We start from the raw sequence: 24,963 nt of genomic DNA on the forward strand, positions 1-24,963 counted from the left end.
AATATATTTTGTAACGCCAACAAACCGGGCAAATGGTTGGCCTACACATTGAGGAAGCAGCAGAGTACACGGGTTATTGACAGCATTGAGAGTGGAGGGAAGGAAGTTTTTCAACAAAAATTATTAAAGAAGCTTTCTTAGATTATTATAGCAAATTATATGCTAAAGATGATATAAAGAATGGACTTATAGATAAACATCTAGAAGAAAAAAGAGTTATGAAAATTTCTAGTGATCAAAAGGAAAGAATAAATCAACCCATAACAGTTGAGGAGATTACTGTCGCTATTAAACAATTGAAAACAGCTAAAGCACCAGGGACGGATGGATTAACTGCGGTGTATTATAAAACTTTACAAGCAGAAATGATTGAACATTTTAAAGATTTACTTTGTAGCATACAACAAGGGGGAAAAATACCCCCTTCATGGAAAGCAGCTTATATTTCATTGATACTGAAAGAGCAAGCAGGTCCCAAAAAACCTGAAAATTTTAGACCAATATCTTTTTTGAATACTGATTACAAAATTTTTGCAAAAGTATTAGCCAACAGGTTAATGCCAGTTATCTAAGAGGTGATTCATCATGATCAAGCAGGATTTATAGAAGGCAGATACATGAAGGATAATGTTAGGCAAATTATAGATTTATTGGAATATCTTGAGAAGAATAAACAGATCTCTGCAGTGCTGGTGTTTTTGGATGCGGAAAAGGCCTTTGATAGAGTGGATTGGAACTTTCTATTAAAGACTTTAAGAAAAATGGACTTTAGGGATCAGTTTATACAGGCAGTTTCAGCAATTTATCAAAAACAAATGGCACAAATTATTATTAATGGAAGTTTGACTACAAATTTTAGTATTGAAAAAGGAACAAGACAAGGTTGTCCGCTATCCCCATTGTTGTTTATTTTAACATTAGAAGTCTTGTTGAATACAATACGGGACTCAAATTCTCTAAATGGTATAGTTATAAGGCAAGAAGATTATAGGACTAGGGCATTTGCAGATGATCTGGTTGTTACCCTAACACAGCCGATGGAATCAATAATCCAGATGAAAGACATTATAGAAGAATATGGTATGGTATCAGGATTTAGACTGAACCAGAAAAAAACTAAGATGATAGTTAAAAACATGACACAAGATCGAAAACAGGAACTTGAAAGTAAGGCAGGCTTCGAAATAGTATCAAAGATTAAATATGTAGGAGTTCAAGTTGCAGATTCAAATATAAAATTGTTCCAAAATAATTATGAGGTGTTGTGGAGAGAGGTACAAAAGGATATGGAAACTTGGAAAAAACTGCAGCTGTCTTTACTTGGAAGAATAGCAGCAGTTAAGATGAACGTTTTACTTAGATTTCTTTTTTTGTTTCAAATGATTCCGGTGCTTAAAAGTGATAAACAACTGACAGAATGGCAAAGAGGAGTGAATAAGTTTGTCTGGAATGAGAAAAAGCCGAGAGTTAAATTGAAAATTATGCAAGATGTTCCAGAAAGGGGTGGCCTTAAACTTCCAAACCTACAATTGTATTATGAAGCAGCAGCTTTGACGCAAGCAAGTGATTGGTTTGAAAGGACAAAGACTGGAATATTGAATCTAGAAAGTTATGACCTCAAATTTGGCTGGCATGCATACTTATTTTATGAAAACAAAGTGGATAAAGTATTTAATAGCCACATACTTAGGAATTCTTTGATGAGAGTATGGAAGAAGCACCGATTCAAATGGGATTACAAAATACCGTTATGGCTGGATCTTGGTCATATCATGTGGAATATAAATATAATGTCACTCGGGGGGGTTTTATACAAAGAAGTTCTTTTTATGGATGGGGGCAGATGGCAACTAAAGACATTAAATACACTGTTGGAAGAAGGGATTAATTTAACTTGGTTACAGTATAATCAGCTTCAATTGAGATGGAAAGATCAAAAAACTGGTATAATGATGCACGAAGAAGAATTGGTTAGACATATAAAAGAGAAAGGCCCAATGCATATTAAAAGGGTTTATAATGTTTTGTTAGAAAGAGATTCGGAAAATGAATTATTTAAAGATTGCATGATAAAGTGGGCGCAAAATTTTGCAGAACCAGTGATGTTGGAAACATGGGAAAAAATATGAGTCCAGAATGTTAAATTTACACAGTCGCAGAATTTGAGGGAAAATTTTTATAAAATGTTGTATAGGTGGCATTTAGATCCTAAGAAACTGTCATGCATGTATCCTAATGTTCAACCAAAATGTTGGAGATGTGATTGTTTAGATGCTACATATTATCATATATGGTGGAGTTGCAAGAAAGTGAAGGCTTTTTGGATAAAAATTTGGTGGGTTATGCAAAATGTTCTGAAGAAAAAACTCCAATTCTCTCCACAATTGTTCTTATTGGGTATAGTTAAGGGTTTTACATTGGGTGAAACAAAGCTGATATTGTATATGGTGACAACAGCTAGATTATTGATAGGTCAATATTGGAAAATTACCGTTAATCCCTGAAGAAGAAAAGGAAAGGTTAAATGAAAAGATCACTATAGAGGAATTAAAAACGGCCCTTTCTAAAATAAAGAAGAATAAAACTCCAGGCCCAGATGGTCTTCCCGGGGAATTATACCAAAAATTTGATGATGCCCTAAAATTAGAGTTACTAGAAATACTGAATGAGGCTCTGGCGGGTATCACAATTCCAGATTCGTGGAGGGAAGCGTATTTGATGCTTATTTTGAAAGAGGGTGCCGACCCGAAACAGATATCCAACTACAGACCTATCTCATTGTTGAACGCAGATTATAAACTGTTCATGAATATAATTGCGGAGAGGTTCAAAAAAATTTTAAATCGGTGGATACACAAAAATCAAAATGGCTTTCTCCCAGGGAGACAGATCAGAGATAATCTGAGAATAGTTTTAAACACCTTTGAATACTACGAACAACATCCTGAAAAACAGCTGGCCTTAATGTTTGTCGATGCCCAAAAGGCATTCGACAACTTGAATTGGACGTTTATTATAAATCAAATTGACCTAATGGGATTCGGTACTAACTTTAGGAAGATGATTGAGAATATCTATAAAAACCAGAGGGCAAATATACTAGTGAATGGAGACAGAACTCAATTGTTCCAGATTCAAAAAGGAGTGAGGCAGGGATGCCCCCTGTCTCCCTTATTATATATTTTGGCGCTAGAGGTGCTACTTAGAAAAATAAGAGCTAACAATGATATCAAAGGATTAAAGATTAGGAACGAATTATTCAAAACCCAAGCTTTTGCTGACGATGTAGCCCTCATAATGGAAGACCCATTAGAATCCGGTGGAAAATTAATGCAGGAAATACAGGAATATGGAGAGGTGGCGGGCCTTAAACTCAATAAGGATAAAACTAAATTATTAGCGAAAAACATGACAGACCTTCAAAAGGAAGAATTGGAAGATTTATTAGGCCTCCAGACAGTTAGGAAAATAAAATACTTGGGAATATGGATCACCGCGAGATTCTCCTCATTAAAAGATGATAACTATATCCCCCTTCTGCAGAAAACACACCAAGATCTTGAAAGATGGAAAAAGCTCAAATTGTCTCTGATTGGTAAAATTGCAGCGATTAAAATGAATATCCTACCAAAAATTTTGTTCCTATTCCAAAACATTCCGTTATCTTTAGATAAAAAATTCTTTTTGGACTTGAACAAACATATCAGGAATTTTCTGTGGGAGGGCAAGAAATCGCGGATTTCTTTTAAGATACTCCAAGGGAAAAGGAATTTGGGAGGTTTTGGGTTCCCTGACTGGGAACTATATCAAAAGGCGGCAAAAATAATCTGGATTAAGGAGTGGATCAAGTTACAAGATAGGAGAACCCTGACCTTGGAAGGACATGACCTTCTAGAAGGATGGCACTCCTACCTTTGGGATATAAAGAACAAGAAAAAATCATATTTTCATAAACATAAAATTAGGGAGACCCTTATTCACACGTGGGTCAAAATTAGACAGAAGATCTATACGAAAGTACCCAACTGGCTTTCCATCATGGAAGCGTTGGCGGCACCAAACAGGAGAGATGAGTACAAATGGGGTACATACAAGGATATCCTCGATGAAGAAGGGAAACTTAAATCATTGGATCTATTGAGAGATCAGGGCCTAAACTTGGATTGGTGGAACTATTTTCAGATCAACTCAAGATTCCAAAAAGAGACAAATTTGGTATAGCAGCGAAATTTGGGAACTTTGACAAAATTATTTGGGGAACAGATAAGAAAATGTTATCAAAAATCTATAACTTTCTATTAGATGAAGATAGGGCAGAGTCCATAGCAAGAAATCAGCTGAACATCTGGGAAAAAAATCTAGGACATAGACTAAATTTTAATGATTGGGAGATAGCTTGGAATAGAAACTACAAAATAACTAAATCGACAACGTTTAGGGAAAATCATTACAAATTGTTACACAGGTGGTATCTAGCCCCAGCAAGGCTAGCCAAGATGTTTCCAAATCTCTCTCCCACATGTTGGAAATGTGGAAAAACAGTCGGCACCTTCTACCACCTATGGTGGACCTGCCCTGAGACTAAAAAGTTCTGGTCCAAAATCCGACACTGGCTCTGTGAAATAACGGGACAGGAGGTAGACCTAGCCCCAGAGCTTTTCCTCCTAGGCATAACCGAAGAAGGCTTTAACAACAATAAAACCCAACTGATAATCCAGATTATAACTGCGGCTAGATTAACTTTCGCAAAATGCTGGAAAAACAAATTTATGCCCTCAGAAGAAACTCTAATAAATAAGATCCTAGAGTGCGCAGAAATGGCGAAACTGACAAGTGAGTTAAAAAACGAGGACAACTCAAAATATTATGACGTATGGGGTATTTGGTATCACTGGTTGAACAATAAGACAAAAACATGTCCTTAGAATTTGACTTGGCACATGTATTACAGTTATATTGTATAAAATAATGTATAGTTAAGGATGAAGTCTTTTTTTTTACTTTTGTTTCACTATATTGTATAAACACTGCACCTCCGAAAGGAGAGATAGATTGTATATTTTCTTTTTTGTTTTGGAAAACTCAATAAAGTATTTAAAAAAAAATATATTGGAAAAATGATGCTACGCCCACTGTTGAAGAATGGACTTTGAAGATGGCCAGCTTTGCAGAGATGGCGAAGATTTCAGCATATCTAAAAGATCAGACTCAAGAGACTTATGTATGGGAGTGGAAGAAGTGGATAGATTAGGTACAGAATAAATATCAAACTAGGAAATATCAGATAGCTTTTAGCTGAATGTATTATATAGGTGAGCGCAGGGGGTCGCACGTATGTGTGCCCATACCCATAATTCAATGCCCCCTGCGCCCGCCCCTCGCAGCCCCACCGCTTTTGGCATGCAATGGCACGGTGGGCCCAATAGGCCCATTTTTCGTCCTCCTCAGGGTCCAGAGGCTTTCTTTGCCCTCTGGGGAGGGCAAAAACAGCCTTTCCTGCCGCCCTGAAGGTCCTCCGGAGGCCGGAAACAGCCCATTTCCTGACTTCCAGTGGGCCTGAAAGGCCCGAAAATCAGCTGGCGTGCTGAAGTTGAGCTAGGGCAACGCTTGCGTGCCCACAGATATGGCTCCATCTGTCACTTGTGGCACGCATGCCATAGGTTCGCCATCACGGATCTAGCATCTAACTCTGAGCAAATTTATTTATCTTCCAGATTTTTAATTTACCCCAGTATACAATCTTCCAATTGTTTTACAGTGTCACTGTAACACTGCCAAGTGGCTACCCATAGGTACAGAGTAGAGGTTATAGCTTTCTTCACCATTTCTATTGTCACAAAGTGCATTTCACTTACATTGACCACCAGGAAATCCCCCATTAATGGTTTCATGTTTATTGGGAATAACCAGTTGTTATTTTGTAGTGCTATCAATGAGATACAACTGAAAACAGTTGCAAAATACACACAGAATATACATTATGTAAAAATAGGGGGGAGGGTGAAATCCTTCCCTCCACGTATGTGTGTGTAAGATATGCAAAATATGACAGCATAACATAACATTTGTATCTCTTTGTTCTGAGAGATTAAGGAAAGGTAGGCAGCGTATGTGATTGTGATCAAAAAGTCAGTTTGGAATTTCATGCTTGGTCAAATATGTTTTTCTTCTTATGTCATCATTGCTCTAGGCATGTTTTCTGTTACTTCATCTTCTGGAACTCCTTGGTAAGGAGGTCCCATGGATCAGGTCCCATGGATGGATCTAAGAGACTTGAAAAATCTTGGCAAATGGTCCCAATAATATTTTATTTCTAGCATCGAGTTTAAGAATTAGAAAGGAACAGGATCCATTAAATATCTAAGGCAAAGCAGTTGGATAGTTTCTTTTTCCTTGTGGAGGTTACTGGCATCAGTTAAATTCATGTAAACAGAGAATGATTTGGCTATGAGAAGGGATTCTTTTTCATATGGGCATTATTGTTTGGCATAAAGCAAAAAAATAATATTCATCTGTCTCTTCAGAGCCAGCTAAGTTTGTCCACACAGAAGTAGGCAGTTGTGTATGGGTTTTATTTCAGCTAAGTGTTTTTGACATGAAGGTTCTGAAATATCCACTGCTATGCTGTTTAAGCAAAACTAGTGTTAGCAGCTGTTACAGTTTTTTTAAAAAAATGAAAGAACTTAGTATGACATTTATTATGCCATTAATATAATCTTTATCATGTAATAATTATGTTTCTTATGTTTTTATTTTTTCTGTGCTTTTCTGAAGTGTTTTAAGACATCTTGTAAGTGTGCTCTGAATTACCATAAAATATGCAGATTGATTGTCAATCATTGGTTTTAAATGAGTAAATTATGTTTGCTTAGAATTCCTTAAAGTCAATGTTTATATTCACAAAGGTTACCAGTAGCGTAATTCAGAAATAGCATCATCTATATTTGAAAGACAGTTTTATTTTGTAAATTGATTTCTAGCCTTCTCTGTATACATTTTGAATGTCTTTGTAGGTGCTGATTTATTGAAGCTGACAAGAGAAGATCTGGTACAAATCTGTGGTCCTGCTGATGGAATTCGGCTATACAATGCACTTAAATCAAGGTAAATAGTTCATTGGTGTCAACTCTACCTATGTCAATTGTATAAAACATTCTGTCTTAGACTAGAGGGTTTGGGAGATGCTAATTTAGCTTTTCGATTGGCATATGCCTGTGTGAGCTCATGCAAGAATTGGAAGTACTGTGCTCAAAAGAAGAATGTTTTGTTGTACACCTTCAGGGCAGGCCACAGATATGATGCAGGCACTGATGAGCTCAAAGGTAGACTGTAAGACTGATAGCAATGCAGTTGGGCAGTTCTGATTTCTTGAAGACGGATGGGTTTGTTGCCAAGAGACAAACCTCATTTAGGTGAGCTATAACCAAACTAAAGTTCTTGAGGTCATGGCTACTTACTAAATATTAACAATTGCAGATTTTCTATTTGTGAATTAAACTGGCATAATAGATTTTCTTAACTTGCTGTTACTTCTACTATGGTAGTTGTTTTACAAAAATTAGACCAAACATCAATGTCTTACTTCTTTAATTTAAATGTAAAACTTAATTTACCAGTATTGGGATAACTTCAGTGGTTCTGAAATTGATTATGTGGCTAAACAATATCTGAAAAAATTTTAAGTAGTTCACAAAGAATAACATTAAAGTAATATAATAGAATGAGCATATATTCACAGTATTCTTCAAAAGAATATTTATTTCTTTACATTCTAGGTCTGTTAGGCCACGTCTAACAATCTATGTATGCCAAGAGCAGTCAAGAAGTATACGACTGGAAAGGCAACAAGACTCAGGCAATGGAGTAAAGAATGGTGCACTATTTGGTATGTAATTTCTCTTGGTATCAAATATATTGTTCCTGTACCTTGGAATAATGTTCTTTATGTGTCAATTACAGATTTCTTGGAGGCATTGAAACCAGCCTTTTTAAAGAATTAAAAATATTTTAATCTTTTTTAGTGGGACAAATCTATTTTGAATTATATACTATATTGTTATAAATTATTTGTAACAGAACTTGCATTTGAAAAAGTACACAGAAGTGAGTTTATAGCTGGAGGTTCATATACTGGAATGCATAAATAGCTTTCAGTTTTCTAAAATACAATTCAGGTTTGCTATCCTGAAAACAAATCATGCCAAACTGATACTGCTTAATAGATGTATTAATGAGACTTAGATGAGACTAAAAAAGCTTCCAGTCAGGGGTGAAATGCTCCCGGTTCGGACCGGATTGCCTGATCCAGTAGCGATGGTGGCAGGTGGTTCGGAGAACCGGTAACAAAAATCCCTGCCTCCCCCCACCCCATGCCCAGCTGAGCCGCACAATCATCAGAGGCTCTTTTTTTTTTTTTTTTTACTTTTAAAAGCATTTTTTCTACAACTTCTTCCGCCGAAAAAATGCTTTTAAAAATAAAAAAAAAGCCTCTGATGATCGCACAGCTCAGCTGGGATCGTCAGAGGCTTTTCAAAGCATTTTTTTCTGCAACCTCTTCAGCGGAAGAGGTGGTTAAAAAAATGCTTTGAAAAGGCTCTGACGATCCCAGCTGTGTTGCCTGATCAGCAGAGCCTTTTCAAAGCATTTTTTTGCATTTGCAGAAAAAATGCTGTGAAAAGTTTTAAAAAAAAAAAGTTGGCCATGCCCACCCAGTCACATTAACCCCCCCAAGCCACGCCCACAGAACCGGTAGTAACAAATTTTACATTTCACCCCTGCTTCTAATCCAGATAACTCTCTAACGAAAAATATAAAAACACATTCCCTTCAAACTTGATTGACAAGTAGCAAATTCTAAAAAAACAAGTTTGTTGGGATTTCTAGAGTTTCCTAATCTGATTATATTCGGCATCTTAATTCATCTTAGGTGAAGAATCAACTTTTCAGATTTATGGATAGTAGAAATTGAAGCAAATTATGGGTAACTCAAGGGAAAATATTTAAACTTGAAGCATTGGAAATACAGTTAGTTGAAGTAAATTAAATTTAGCAGAGACAAATATAAAGTGTAATGAAGAGATTGAAAGGAGATGTATACATTACAAGGTGTAATTAAGTATAGTGGTACTTAAAAGTTTGTGAACTCTCTTGAATTTTCAATATTTCTGCATAAATATAACCTAAAATGTGATTTGATCTCTATACAAGGCTTATAATCAGATAAAAAAAAATCCAGTGAAACAAATGAGTAAAAAACATTTCTTGTTAATTTCTTTGTTGAGGAAAATGATCCAATGCCATATATTTGTACGTGGCAAAAATAGGTGAACCTTTGCCTTCAGAACTGGTGTGGCCTCATAGGCAGCAATAACTATCCAAATGTTGATCAATGCTGTACATCAGAAATTTTAATCAGAGATGAATCTCCTTGTACAAATTGGTCCTGGTCTTTTCACATTTCTATAGGATACGACTTTGATTTTGTCTATTCCCAAACATCAACTTTCTTTTAACTGTTTTTTGTCATAAAACCTGTGTATTTTTTTATTGTTCTCTTGCTGCATGGGCGACTTTCCCTTGAACTTCAGTTCATGGGCAGATAACCTGACATTTCCCTGAATAATTTAGTGGTGCAGTTCAGAATCTATCAATGGTAGCAAAGGTTCAATGGCAGCAACGCAGGCTGAAACTATGATATTGCAACCATTTTTCACACATGGAATAAAGTTCTGGAATGAAGTGTTTGCCTTTTTGCCAAACAACACTTCATTCAGGCAAAAAAGTTTGTTTTGATCTGACCACAGAATATTCTTCCAACAGCCTTATCCACATGGTCTTTTGTAAAACTATAGGCAGGCATCAGTGTTCTGTTTGGAGAGTAGTGGTTTAATTCTTGCAACTCTGGCATGCGCATATAGTTGTTCAATGTTTTCCTGATTGTGGTCTCATGAACACTGGTGTTTCCCAATGCAAGAGAAGCTTTTGGTTCCTTAAATATTACCTGGGTTTTTGAGACTTACTGGAGTAACACATGCCCTTCTCTTGATGTGATCTTGGTTGGTTGTCCATTCCTGGAGAGGGTAACAATGGTATTGAATTGTGTCCATTTATACACAATCTGCCTTTCAGTGGACTGGTGGAATTCAAATTCTCTGAAAAGAGTTTTGTAACAGGATGAACAACTGTTTTCCAGAGGTCCCGAGAAATCATTGTTTAACCTGTACCTTACTTCCATATATCTGTGTTGTGAAGATCAGACTTAGATGAATTCCCAGAATTCTATTATTTAGGTAAGGCAGGACTTTTACCACCAGATCTGATTATCATCATCCTAGAGCTTCACATACTTTTGCCATATACAGATATTGTATCATTTTTTCTCAATAATTCAATGAACAAATTCAATATTTAACTCAATTATTTAGTTAGGTTCTCTTTATTTAGCTTGGGAGTTGTATGGATACAGAACACATTTTAGGTCATAGTTACAAAGAAAAATTAAAATTTCAGAAAGATTCACAAATTTATACTCATTACAAAATAGATGCCATTTTGTATAAATAAATATTTAAATATAATGTTTCAATGACAAAAGGAGCACGGTTGAATTAATAAGTGCAGTGTATTCAAATTTTGAGAAAAACATTTGGTCGAAAACCCTATAAAATCATATTCTGAGTGCTGTAGTGAGTATTTCCGTAATGATTAAAAACATAAAGGGTAAATTATATAAAAGTATGTGGTGGAAGTTAAGCCATTCATTGAGAAAGGTACACTTGTAAAAATAGAAATGTTCTAGGAATAAAAATATTCTCCCACATGTTCTGTTGTTTCTTCCAGCCATATTGATCTAACTGCCTGTGAAATGAATTGACAGTTTTTTGTATACTGCTTTGTCCTAAACAATCCTGTTTTATGTGGAACATCACAAACTACTACTTAGCCATCAGAATAACTTCAAAAAAATGCCCACTCCATTTCCAGACCAACTGGATCAGCAAAGCCTGAGAAAGAGGAGGAATATTAGATTTTAGATACTTATTAAAAAAGCACATTATGAGATATTCACATATTCACTTCCATATATAAGAATACACAGCAATAAATCTCCTTTCCCAAAGTGCAAGATTGTTTTCCGTCTTAAAAACTCAATTTACAGGAAAGATTCTGCTGTCCGTAGATGTGGCATTTGAAGTCAGGATTGATTACATTTGCACAGAGTAAGATCGTACATATTTATGGAACAAGGGGATGCTTTCACTTAGAAAAATATAGATTTATTTTATTTTTTTTACAAAAAGGCAAAGATCATGCCAGTCCATTTTCTCCTTTCATATATAGCATGGCTTAACTATAGTTCTTTCAATGGCTATTATACTATTTTAGAGTTTATTCTCTATTTCAAAAATTATTTGGAAAGAATATTTTGTTCCTTGGCTGAGTTCTATTTCAAGAATATTATGAAAGATAGTAATAATCTTCATTAATGTTTGGGCCATCTTTCAGCAGCTGGCATTCAGATTTGAGGTTCTGCAGAACTTAATTCAAAGACTTCTACTTGAATTAAAGAGAAAGGAATATATGAAGTGCATCTGCAGGCTGTATGTTTCAAACATCAGTGTGCAGATCGAAATATAAAAATGGTTTTTACTGATCTCTGTGCTAGCAAGCTATGCTTCATAGTACTGCAATTTTATAGAATAGAACACTAATAATTTAATAAAAGGAATAAAGAGGAATTTGTGTTTGAAGAGCCGTACTATGGGGTCTTTTAGAAGACCCTTTCTTAAGATATTTTTTTATTTTAGTTTACCATGCAATCTACTTGGAAGAAATGGCTGCCTCGGAAGTCACTCGCAAGCTTGCTTTGGTGTTCAATATTCCTTTACATCAAATTAATCAGGTTTACAGACAAGATCCTACTGGTATCCATATTCTTGTCAGCGATCAGGTAAATTCCATTTTCCCCTCACTAACACACATTTTACATTTCAAAAATTCCAAAACAACACAATCAGTTTGTGCTTTCTTCCTGGCTTGGTTGCCACTGCTATTACAATTAAGGGTACGAATTCAAATTCTAAATGAAAGACAAGACAATCAACATACTAACCTTGTTTTTTATATTAAATTTATTTTTCATATAGTCTTAGTTAATATTTTGTTTTCCTTAAAATTCAAATGAATTGATCAAATTTTTAATATTACAATACAAACAATTCCTATTAGCTTAACTTTCACCCTATCAATTAAGCAAAAGAATAAAGCAAAAATCATTGAAAAATGATTCTACTTCTTAAAACTGTCTCAGTTCAGGAACAAATGGATGATTAGTAACTCGTCCTTTGACTTAAAATGCTTAGACTATCACTTGTCTGATGTCTTCTTTGTGAACACCAGTGTCTCACTTTTGTTGCCATGTTTCTGAACATTCCAGGTATATAGTATGTAATATGTGACCTTTATTTATAAATAAATATATCAGATCCATATAATAACTATAATATTTTGAAAAAAAGCAATAAAAACTATGCATTATTAGATATTACTACACTTTTGACTAAATCAGAAAAGATGTTCAAATGAGAAAAGAACATTACAGTTATTTGTGGGACTATTTGTTAACTTTTATGTAATATATTAAACTGATCTGACAATTGTCAACAAGGAATAGTATTTATAATCTTCCTCCCTAGATGGTCCAAAACTTTGAAGATGAGAGCTGCTTCTTCATTACCACAATAAAAGGTATGATGATAATCATGAAAACAAAGAAAATCAAACATTATTATCTGCTATATCTCTAATCATAGATTTTGTATTTATGAGATTTTTAACTATATTATATTAATTGAGCTTTCCAGAATTTATTTTTAAGTCCTAGCTTTACATATAATGTTATATCAATTTAGCATGGGAATGAGTCTAAGTGAGCCCTAAACTCAAGTGCAGCCACAGAAAGATTGATTTATTGTATCATTCAAGCATGTCAAGTCATTATTAATCTTATATACACTTGTTAAACCTATGAACTGTGTTTTATGATAACTTGTTTGCCTTGACACTTCTAAAAATTAACAAGTTAGAATTAGGAAAATAAATTCATCTTTGACCCCTCTAAAATGAAATCAAAAGCTTCACCCTACCACACACAAGTTCTAGCATTTAATAAGATTTCTCTTGGTATTTATACATCACATTTAGTCTGAAATGTGAATCATCTAAAATGGTGTACACAGAAGCATTTTATGTCAGAGATACTGTTGTTATCTGTTATACTGTTTGATATTGCTGTATGGATTTATAAATGTCCCTTAAGGGCATGTTCCAAATGGATTTTTGCATGTCTTCACTGAGTTTTGCCCAAGAATTGCTGAAAAGAGCCACACTTTAAAAGATCTTTTTCATATAATTATTACATTTAACCAAATGTTATAACCATAATATATAACCAAAATTAAATTTTAGTCCATTCCAATAAATAGTTCCTCAGACAGAAAAATGTTTGAAAATTATTGGAACATCAATATTAGTGTCAGTTACATTTGTGACGGATGATACTGAAAGGAGAGGAAAAATAGTAGAAAGAGGAAACCGGAATACCACCCCAACTTCTTAGTTATTATTTTCATAAAAAATTTACAAGTTTATATAAATAAATTTAAAAGTTAATAATCTGTTTCTATAAAATCAAATGATAATTGTTCATTCACAAGTCATATACCCTGCTTCCCCAAAAATAAGACCTATCATGAAAATTTATTTTATTTATTTATTTTATTAAATTTCTGTACCGCCCTTCTCCTGAAGGACTCAGGGCGGTGAACAGCCACGAGATAAAACACATAAATACAAAAATTTAAAATGAATTAAAAACGAATTAAATAATTTAGCTGAATTTAAAATACCCCATAATTTAAAACAAATTAAAATTTACATTTAAAAAGGGGAGAAGACCCCTGTTTTAGGGGTTTCCGGTGTGGTAGTGAGGTGTAGGAAGATGGGACTCTGCTCTTTTTACCCGATTTTTTGCACCTGGAGACCGGCAGTGGTAAAGTTGGACCTTGTAGAGGACAGCAGAAGAAAAGGGAACACTCAGAGGTGATGGGGTGAAGGGCGATCCCCCATTGCGGAGAGTGGATTCCCTGGAATCCGGCATGGAAGAGACCAGCCGTTTCTCCGGCTAGGTCCAGAGGCGTGACAGCCCAAGTAAATGGCGAGGAAGTGAAAGAGGGAAAAACAGCAGGAAGTATCGGCAGTAAAAGTTTAAGCAAATAGAACACCGTACTACTACCCTAAATTAAGGAAATCTGTCAAGAAGTGACTGAGTGAGTCTCCAAAGTGTGAAAAGTGACGCCTAAGCAGTGGGAGCAGAAAAGAAAAAACTAAGCAAAAAGAGACAGTATTGAATGGACTGAGAGTGAAAGTGTTTTGTATATTGTGAATGGTGATCTGAAAGACTGCCGTGTTTAAAGACTGGAAGATTTGATGCGATAAAGATAGTGTTGTGAGATTTATGCTGAGAACAGATGAAAACAGATTTTACTTGGAAAGGAAAAAAGAAAGAGAAGAAGAAGCTGTGGAGAAAGGACAGTGACTGTGCAATCTATTGATAGCAGCCATTTTTCATCTTGGAGAAACGAAAAACAGCAGCCTCCTTTTTTGACTATCTTTTTGATAACTTTGGAACTGGACTTAATTATAATTAATTGCCTATCTTTTATATATTTATACATTTACATATTTTCTATCAAATATTAGGAATTATTTCATCTCATATTAGGAATTACCTAGTGGCGATAAAAGCAGCGAAATGTAGCTATTTCGCTGCTCTTATTGCGTCATCAAATAATCGCCCAGCCGCCCTGTTTAGGGTGATCCACTCCCTGCTCCACCAGGAAGCGCGAGAGGACCCCTTGGAGGGTAGAGCCGAGGATTTTGTTCAATATCTGTATGACAAAATCACTCAGATTCGGGAAAATCTGGACTCCGACTGGGTAGTCTCAGGGGGAGGGACTGGGGCAGGTCTTGAGAATGTTATCTGGGATGAGTTTGATCCTGTGACCCCTGAGGACGTGGACAGGATTCTGGGTAGACTGAATGCGACCACTTGTTTATTGGACCCCTGTCCCTCCTGGTTAGTGCTGGCTTCCCAGGAGGTGACACAAGGCTGGCTCCAGGGGATTATAAATGCTTCGTTGGATGAGGGTGACTTTCCTGCCACCTTGAAAGAGGCGATGGTGAGGCCTCTCCTCAAGAAGCCTTCCCTGGACCCGGCAATGTTGATTAATTATCGTCCGGCCTCCAACCTTCGTTTTGTGGCGAAGGTTGTTGAGAGTGTGGTTGCACAACAGTTCCCCCAGCACCTAGATGAAACGACGTATCTGGATCCGTTCCAGTCGGGCTTCAGGCCCAGGTACAGCACAGAAACGGCATTGGTCACGTTGGTAGATGATCCCTGGAGGGCTCGGGACAAGGGGTGCTCCTCTGTCCTGGTCCTGGCTTTTGATACCATCGACCATGGTATCATGCTGCACCGGTTGGAAGAGTTAGGGGTGGGAGGCACTGTGTTGCGGTGGTTCTCCTCCTTTCTCTCTGACCGGTCGCAATCTGTGTTGACAGGGGGACAGAGGTCGACCCCGAGGCCCCTCATATGTGGGGTGCCGCAAGGGTTGGTCCTCTCGCCTCTCCTGTTCAACATTTATGTGAAGTCACTGGGCGAGATCATCCATGATTTCGGGGTGAAGTACCACCAGTACGCTGATGACATCCAGCTGTACATCTCCACCCCGGATCACCCCAACGATGCCCTTGAAGTGATGTCCCAGTGCCTGGAGGCCGTACGGATCTGGATGGGGAGGAACAGGCTCAGGCTCAACCCATCCAAGACCGAGTGGCTGTGGTTTCCGACGTTCTGATATAGTCAGTTGGCGCCATCACTGACTATTGGGGGCGAATCATTGGCCCCCACGGAGAGGGCTCGCAACTTGGGCGTCCTCCTGGACTCACAGCTGTCTTTAGAAGAGCATTTGACGGCCGTGACCGGGAGGATTTTTCATCAGGTCTGCCTGATTCGCCAGTTGTGTCCCTTTCTGGATCGGGACTCCTTACGCACGGTCACTCATGCCCTCGTCACCTCCCGCCTGGACTATTGCAATGGTCTCTACATGGGGCTCCCCTTGAGGAGCATGCGGAGGCTCCAACTGGCGCAGAGTGCAGCCACGCGGGTGATAATGGGAGCGACATGGCGCTCCCATGTAACACCTCTCCTGTGCGAGCTGCACTGGCTCCCGGTGGTCTTCCAGCACCCGCGCTTCAAGGTTTTGGTTACCACCTTTAGAGCACTCTATGGCTTAGGACCTGGTTACCTATGGGACCGCCTACTACCACCAATAGCCTCCCACCGGCCAGTACGCTCTCATAGAGAAGGACTCCTCCAGGTGCCGTCAGCCAAACAATGTCAACTGGTGGCCCCTAGGGGGAGAGCCTTCTCTGTGGGGGCACCTACTGTCTGGAATGAGCTCCCCCCGGAGATACGGAGGATCCTGGATCTGCGCACCTTCCGCCACGCTGTGAAGACCTTTTTATTCCACCAGGCGGGCTTGGCCTAATCTTTTCCCTCTTTTAAAAAATGTAAATTTTAATCTGTTTTTAAATTATTGGGGTGTTTTAATTTGTCTGGGCCAAAATGGTTTAATTCGATTTTATCTGGTTTTTTAAATTTTTTGTATCTATGTATTTTATTGTTTGGCTGTTCACCGCCCTGAGTCCTTCGGGAGTAGGGTGGTATACAAATCAAATAAACTAAATATATTCTAACATATTAATTTCTTTCCTTCCTCCTATCTATATATCTATACTTAGTTATAAAACATTTACTCTTTAATATATTGATTATAGATTTGGTTTTACTTCTTTGCCTACTATATATATTGAATTGGAAGAAATTGTAGCTTAATTTAAGATATCATATGTTTAACACTAATAAGTAAAAATATTGCTGTGTGTAATAGTTGATCAGTATATTAATGGTGGATAGAAAATAGAATTTACAGCTGGTCAGATTAAATTTGCATTTTACTTAGTATAACTTTTGGAGAGATAAAACCGGGGCAATGATCTAGGTAGATATTCTTACAACATAGGATTAAATTCTTTATGGTTCAGTGGAACAATTTTTTTCAAGAACTTAAAATGTCAAACACATCCACAGTTACAAAAACGGTAAAGAAGGCAACCCCATTGACAGCCTCTTCAGCAGGACAAAAATTAATAACGGACATGCCAAATACTGAGAAACTAGGATCAGTTCCAACATTACAGAACATACAAATAGCATTAAACATGATACAGGAAGTAATGATGAAAACACAGGAGTCCATGAACAATAATCACGAAGAAATGAAAGTAGAAGTGGGTGACGGAAAGGGAAATATTAAAAAATTAGATGACAGAATGGGAAAGATTCAAGAAACAATAGCGAAAAACGAGCAAAAAATTACAATAGAGGCAAAGACAGAACAAACCGAAAAGAAGTTGGAATACACGGAGGAGAAATTAACAGCAGCAAACAGCTTGAGGAGACGATAATCCATTTAGAGTTAGAAAGATCTTCTTTCTGCCTAAGATTTCAGAATGTAAAAGACAGCAAAGAAGATCATCTCTGTAACCTTATGAGGGAAATACTGGTAGAGTCGCTACAAATGAATAAACACGAAATTCAAAACAATATAGATGAAGTATATTGAGTTCACACTAACTATGAGCGACGACACAGACTTCCTCGTGAAGTTCACATATAATTGACGAGAAAATCAACACGGAATGAAATTTACAGAACGAGAGAAGAGCGATTAATATATAAGGGAAAGGAAATCATTAAACTCAAACAATTATCGAGAAGGGTCTGAGACAAAAGAAGGAATTATCAGTTTCTCTCCTCAAAATTAATTAAACAAAGAATCATGTTTCGCTGGTTAGTTTCTGAAGGAATGTTGATATCCTGGCAGGAGAATAAAATAAAAGTAGACACGATCGACAAAGCCCAGGAATTCTATGAACAATGTTTTAGAGAAAAATTGGATAGCAGAGAGGAACTTGAATCAAAGAGTCAAGAGGAACACCTGACAGAGGAAATTGAAACAGACCAAGAACAGAGAGAGACGACAAAACAAGGAATTCAAGAAAGAGAAGGAGTAAAGACAAGATATCAAAAGGAGATAAAACCGCAGAGAGAAACAAGAGCGACCAATAAGTAATAAGATGGAAGAAGAGGTGAATTTGTTTTCAGTTAACATAAACGGATTAAATTCACCCATTAAAAGAGGACAAGACAATAACTAAGTTACAAAAATTAAATATGGCTATCATATGCCTGCAGGAAGTGCACATACAAAAGGAAAAAAAATCGTATTTTGGAAGCCCTAAACTAGGAAAATTATTTACATCATTAGCTGAATCGAAAAAATGGGGAATAGCAGCATATATAAAGGAATGGCTAAAACCTAAAAAATTATTTGCCAAAAAAGAGGGAAGTACACTATTGATAGAAATTTATATAAAACAAAAAAGAGTGGTCATTACAATTATATATGCACCAAACATAAGGCAGAAAGAATATTATAGCAAACTATATAAACAATTAGTAACACTAGAATTAGATAACATTTGTATATTAGGAGATTTTAATGGAGTTGTAGATCCAAAAAAAGACTATAAACAGGAACAAAAAAGAATTATGAAAGGAAAACCTTACCAACTGTATTTTTTGACATGGCCCAAGAACTAAACTTAAAAGATACATGGAGAGAAAATAATCTACAAAAGACTCAGTATACCTTCTCCAATCCCCATCACTCGTCCAGAATAGATATGGCGTGGATGGATCCAGAAACAGCAAAAGGGATATCAGAAATAGAAATTACAATGAATATATGGGCGGACCATAGTCCGATAACAGTTAAATGGAAAGTAGAAGTAAAGAAGAAAGGGAGGTGGACCATAAACCAGAGGGTGATAAAAGAAAAAAACTATATTCAGTATGCAAAAAAAGAATTAGAATTATTTTTAAAAGAAAATTGGAATGAACAAACGACCACATAAAACCTATGGGATACACTAAAAGCATTTGTGAGGGGTATATCCATTACATACACAGCTCAAAGAAATAAAAGCAAAAAGAAACAACATATAGACCTGCAGGAAAAACTGGGAAAATTAGAACTTAAATTACAAGAACAACCTTTAAATCAGGAAATTAAAGAACAGAAAAATAACCAAACACAACTTAAATTTAATTATACAGGAAGAAGGGCACAAAAGATTAGAGCAATCAGACAAAATTACTTTGAAAACGCTAACAAACCGGGTAGATGGCTGGCTCATAAATTGAAAAAAGAAAAAGAAAGAAATTAATACAAAGGGACAGTACATTTCCAGAAAGACAAAATAAAAACCATAGCGATAACTACTTCCAAGCTCTGTGCAGACAAGAAAAAATAGAGGAGAGCGACATTAAGAGATATTTGAGAGAAAGGAGCCATCCAATCATATCAGATTTAACTAAAGAAATATTAAATGGGAAGATAACGACATCTGAGTTAAAAAGGGCAATACGAAAACAAAAAAATAACAAAATGCCAGGCCCAGATGGAATCCCGGCTGAATTTTATAAGAAATTCCAAGAATTATTAGATAATTTGTTATTGCAAACATACAATGAAATATGGAGAATGCAAAGATACCAAAATCCTGGACAGAAGCCCTAATAACACTCATCCCCAAAAGCAACACCGAAAAACAGAAGATTCAGAATTATAGGCCAATCTCGTTGTTAAACGCCAATTATAAAATATTTATGGTCATAATAGCAGAGAGGCTTAAAATTATACTAAATGAAATTATTAAATCAGACCAAAATGGTTTCTTCCCAACAGATACATCAAAAACAATTTGAGAACTATAATAAACACACTTGAATATTATGAAGCCCACTCAGATAAGCAAGTAGCTCTGATATTCTTAGACACGCAGAAAGCTTTCAATAACCTGAAATGGGACTTTATGATTAACCAACTAATAGAAATGAATTGGGGGGAAAACTTTATAGAAACGATCATAGCGTTTTATTCGACCCAGAGAGCAAAAATAATTATAAATGGTGAATATACGGGAAGTTTCAATATAGAAAAAGGAGTATCACAGGGATTCCCTCTGTCTCCCCTATTATTCATTCTATCCACAGAAATACGAATATCACAAATTAGAGAAAATTAGGACATAAAAGGATTAAAGTACGCATGCGCAAGATGGCGGCACTAGCTGAGATCGCGGCTTGAGGATGGGCACTGACCTACCTTTTGGGACCCTTTGAGGGTCGCCCTGAAGACCTGGCGACCCTGGTCCGGTTGGGGGAACTTCCTCCCATTCGGGGGATGGTTTTCTGCTCCCTCTTGAACATCGCGGTGGGAGCAGAGCACAGCGTCGGCGAGGCTCGGAAGCCTCGGAACAGCTGAGAGGTGGCGGGGCGGCGTTTTTCCCCTCCAGCTGGAGCTCACCGGGAGTGGGAGCAGTGGCGGTGGCATTGCGCTGAGGGCGCCTATCACGTAGACATTGCCCCAGGCCCTGGCTTTGTTGAGGTGCTGTTGGGGCTGCCGGTTTCCTGGAAAAATCTCAGGGACACTGCCGGGATTTCTGTATGGCAGTGGGGGATGGCGACAATGGCAGCAACCGCGAAGACTTCCAGCTGGCTCTTGGCGAGGAGAGGAGCCCCCTATGGCCTTGATGAGGGGCGCTAATGTGGCCGAGGACCATCTTTTCGAGCCAGGATAGACGATGACTGGGTGTGTTATTGAGGGGGGGCCTCCGTTTGGGTGTCTTAGAGCGCCCTCGGAGGTTGGGGGGGTTAAAGCGTAATCCCCCCTCTTTCCATCTTTCCCCCCTTGGAACACGCCCTTCTCGGACTTGCGCCCTCTTTTGGCTTCACCTCACCGACACAAATAGCTCGCTTATTCCACCTGAGCCCTTCCCCTACTTGTATGGAGGACTAATATCATCTGAACAGGAGCTGGTATATGACTCCATGCCACCAGCTGAGAGGACCAGCCAAGACCCTAACCACCGTGAGAGGGTGGCTTGGGCTCTGGGCCCCACGGGCCGAGCTGGGATGGCATTAGCTATTTTGCACTTTGCACTTTGTACCTGCTGGCAGGGGAATGACCATCGGACAAACCGCCGTGAGAGGGCGGATTGGGGATTTATATCCTGGGTGCTGCACTGTTTCTGTTGTACCATCATTCGGCACCTGCACTTTATACCTTGCTGGCAGAGAGACAGACCATCGAATCCGCCGTGAGAAGGCTGATTTTGGAACTATATTATGGGTGCCGAGTGCGCAAGTTGGACCATTACTTCCATCTCACCAGTAGAGGGGGCAGACCATCGGGCCAAGCCGCTGTGAGAGGGCGGTAGGACTTATCCCTCCCCCCCTGGACTGTGTCGACCTGGAGACGGACTTGGCCTCTGTTGTGAGAGAACAGCGGACTGGGTCTTGAGTCCTTTTGTGGCTCCTGTCTTCTTATGTTCTCCCTCGGACTTTTCTGTATGGACCCTTTAGGGGACGGTCACCCCATCCCTGGGGCAAGATGTACGCAGCAGCGGAGCTTCTTGGTCTGTGAGATTCCCCCCTCTCGCAGGCTTGGCCCTCTACGTTATCGAGGGCCTACCTCGATGACAGATTTTGGAATCCCGAAAGGTGTCATGCCGCAAAGAGGGGACTGAGGGTTTTTTAAAATTTGTCTTTGCGTAAATTTTTAAGGGGTTTGGGGAAGGGGAGGGAGGGTTATAGGTCAGGCTTGGCACAGGGGCACGAACTGGGAGGTGTGGAGCCGGGTGTGGAGGGGCTTAGTGTAAGTATGGAAGAGGGCGATTCCATCAGGACCATGGTTGGGAGGGGCAGATACGGCGGGAGCAGGGGACCATATCGTGTTGGGGGGCACGCACCCGCTGTCTTCAAGCGGTGGCATGCCTCGGCCCCCAAGGCTTGTCTCGTTTCCCGGGTTGTCCAGAGCTTCAGAGCCCAGGCCTTAGGCTGATGCTGTGGAACGCCAGGTCCCCCTCATCTGCGAGTTAATTCAGGAGGGGGGAGCGGACCTGGCGGGTATTACAGAGACCTGGCTGGGCCAAGAGGGGGGGTCCCCCTCGTAGAAATGTGCCCACCAGGTTTTCGAGCATTTCATCAGCCGAGGGCCCAGGGCAGGGGTGAAGGGGTGGCGGTTGTCATTAAAGTCTTGATCCGAGGGAGACCACTGTACCACAGATAGCTGGATGTGAGTCTCTCCTGGTGAAGTGGGGCCATGGGATGCAGATGGGCCTGCGGATCACTTACCTGGCTCCCTGCCACGTGACAGCGGCCCTGCCCAAGCTTCTCAACGTTATTGCCGGAGTGGCGGTTGATACCCCCAGACTGGTGGTCATGGGGGATTTCAACCTGCCGTCATCTGAGGTGGCCCGGGAGTTCATGGCTTCCATGACAGCCTTGGACCTGACACAACTAATTCATGGCCGTACTCACATGGGAGGACACATTCTGGACTTAGTTTTTGTCTCTGATCAGTGGTTGAATGGCCAGGTTATAGGGGATATAGCTATTGAGCCCCTGTCATGGTCTGACCATTCTCTCCTGAGGCTGGACTTTCTGACCACTGCACCCCACTGCAGGGAGGTGGAACCGATTAGATGGTTCCGCCCCAGGCACCTGATGGATCTGGAGAGATTCCAGAGGGAGCTTGGGCCATTTCCTGAGGCTTTGGCTCACGACTCGACTGAAGATCTGGTGGCCGCCTGGGATAGGACGGCCGCCGGAGCTTTGGATCGTGTCGTGCCTTTGTGGCCTCTGACCCGGCGTCGCACCTGCCCAGCTCCTTGGTTCACCGAGGAGCTGAGGGGGATGAAACACCAGAAAAGATGCCTAGAGAGTGGTTGGAGGGCCAGTCGCTCCGAATCCGATCAAACACTAATTAGGTCTCATATTAAGACCTATTTAGTGGCAATAAAAGCGGCAAAGTGTGATTACTTTTCCACTCTTATTGCATCGGCAGATAACCGCCCAGCCGCCTTGTTTAGAGTGACCCGCTCCCTCCTACATCAGGGAGTGCGGGAGGACCCCTTGCAAGGGCAGGCTGAGGATTTTGCACAGTATCTGCACGATAAAATCACTCAGATTCAGGAAGGCTTGGACTCTGACTGGGTAGATTCTGGCGGGGTGGCTGAGGTGGGTCTTGAGAACATTACCTGGGACGAGTTTGATCCTGTGACTCCTGAGGACGTGGACAGGATTCTGGGGAGGTTAAACGCAACCACATGTTTACTGGACCCGTGTCCCTCCTGGCTGGTACTGGCTACCCGGGAGGTTACATGAGGCTGGCTCCAGAGGATTATAAGTGCTTCTTTGGGGGAGGGTTTCCTGCCGCCTGCTTTGAAAGAGGCGGTGGTGAGGCCCCTCCTTAAGAAGTCTTCTCTGGATCCGGCTGTTATGGCTAACTACCGTCCTGTCTCCAACCTTTGCTTTATTGCGAAGGTTGTTGTGAGTGTGGGTGCGCAACAGCTCCCGCAGTACCTTGATGAAACCATCTATCTAGACCCATGCCAGTCCGGCTTCAGGCCTGGGTACAGCACGGAAACGGCATTGGTCGCGTTGGTTGATGATCTCTGGAGGGCTTGGGACAGGGGTTGCTCCTCTGTTCTGGTCCTATTAGATCTCTCAGCAGCTTTTGATACCATCGACCATGGTATCATGCTGCACCGGCTGGAGGGATTGGGGGTGGGAGGCACCGTGTTGTGGTGGTTCTCCTATCTCTCCGACCGGTCGCAGTCTGTGTTGGCAGGGGGGCAGAGGTCGACCTCGAGGCGCCTTGTTTGTGGGGTGCCACAAGAGTCGGTCCTCTCGCCACTCCTTTCAACATTTATGTGAAGACGCTGGGTGAGATCATCCGTGGATTTGGGGTGCGATGCCATCTGTACGCTGATGACACTCAGCTGTACATCTCCACCCCAACGATGCCCTTGAAGTGATGTCCCAGTGTCTGGAGGCCATGCGGGTCTGGATGGGGAGGAACAGGCTTCGACTCAACCCTTCCAAGACCGAGTGGTTGTGGATGCCGGCATCCCGATATAGCCAGCTGGCGCCATCGCTGGCTATTGGGGGCAAGTCATTGACCCCCACAGAGGGGGCTTGCAACTTGGGCATCCTCCTGGACACACAGCTGTCTTTAGAAGAGCATATGACGGCCATGGCCAGGGGGGCTTTTTATCAGGTTCGCCTGATATGCCAGTTGCGCCCCTTTCTGAGTCGGGATTCCTTATGCACAGTCACTCATGCTCTCGTCACTTCTCGCCTGGACTACGCTAACGCTCTCTACATGGGGCTCCCCTTGAAGAGCACCCGGAGGCTCCAACTGGTCCAGAATGCGGCCGCGTGGGTGATCACAGGAGCAACATGGCACTCCCATATAACACCTCTCCTGCTCGAGCTGCACTGGCTCCCGGTGGTCTTCTGGGTGCGCTTCAAGGTGTTGGTTCTCACCTTTAAAGTGCTCTATGGCTTAGGGCCAGGGTATTTACAAGACCGCCTGCTGCTACCGATGACCTCCCACCAGCCAATACGCTCTCACAGAGAGGGCCTCCTCAGGGTGCCGTCGGTCAAGCAATGTCGGTTGGCGGCCCCCAGAAATATACATATTTCCAAAGACATTTATTAAGAAACGCTCTTTTACAAGTCTGGGAAAAAGTTAAGAAGGATCATTATACAAAAGTCCCAATCTGGCTATCAACTATGGAAGCAATATTACACCCAAACACACAGACTTGAGCAAAATGATAAGATATGCAGAACTACTTGATGAGAAAGGGGAATTAAAATCAATTTAAGATTGAAACAACAATGATTAAATATGGAATGGTGGCTGT

At 39.9% G+C, this 24,963-nt stretch overlaps 1 protein-coding gene across 18 annotated transcripts in view; it reads left to right on the top strand.

Moving 5' to 3' along the window:
* UBP1 (upstream binding protein 1) overlaps positions 1–24,963 on the top strand; it is a 195,007-nt gene that overhangs the window by 68,616 nt on the left and 101,428 nt on the right. For 13 of the 18 annotated variants that reach the window (XM_060686034.2, XM_060686036.2, XM_087894119.1 and 10 more), the window contains 4 exons: positions 7,014–7,104; positions 7,776–7,885; positions 11,808–11,950; positions 12,696–12,747. In XM_060686034.2, the coding sequence (XP_060542017.1) occupies positions 7,014–7,104; positions 7,776–7,885; positions 11,808–11,950; positions 12,696–12,747 (396 nt within the window). Of the gene's footprint in view, positions 1–7,013; positions 7,105–7,281; positions 7,413–7,775; positions 7,886–11,807; positions 11,951–12,695; positions 12,748–20,242; positions 20,401–24,963 lie in introns of those variants that run through there. The other 5 variants (XM_087894122.1, XM_087894121.1, XM_060686032.2 and 2 more) reach the window with 4 other exon arrangements.

This window comes from Pantherophis guttatus, chromosome 4 (assembly GCF_059756535.1).
Source record: "Pantherophis guttatus breed Tessera chromosome 4, ASM5975653v1, whole genome shotgun sequence".
Classification (NCBI taxonomy): Eukaryota; Metazoa; Chordata; class Lepidosauria; order Squamata; family Colubridae; genus Pantherophis; species Pantherophis guttatus.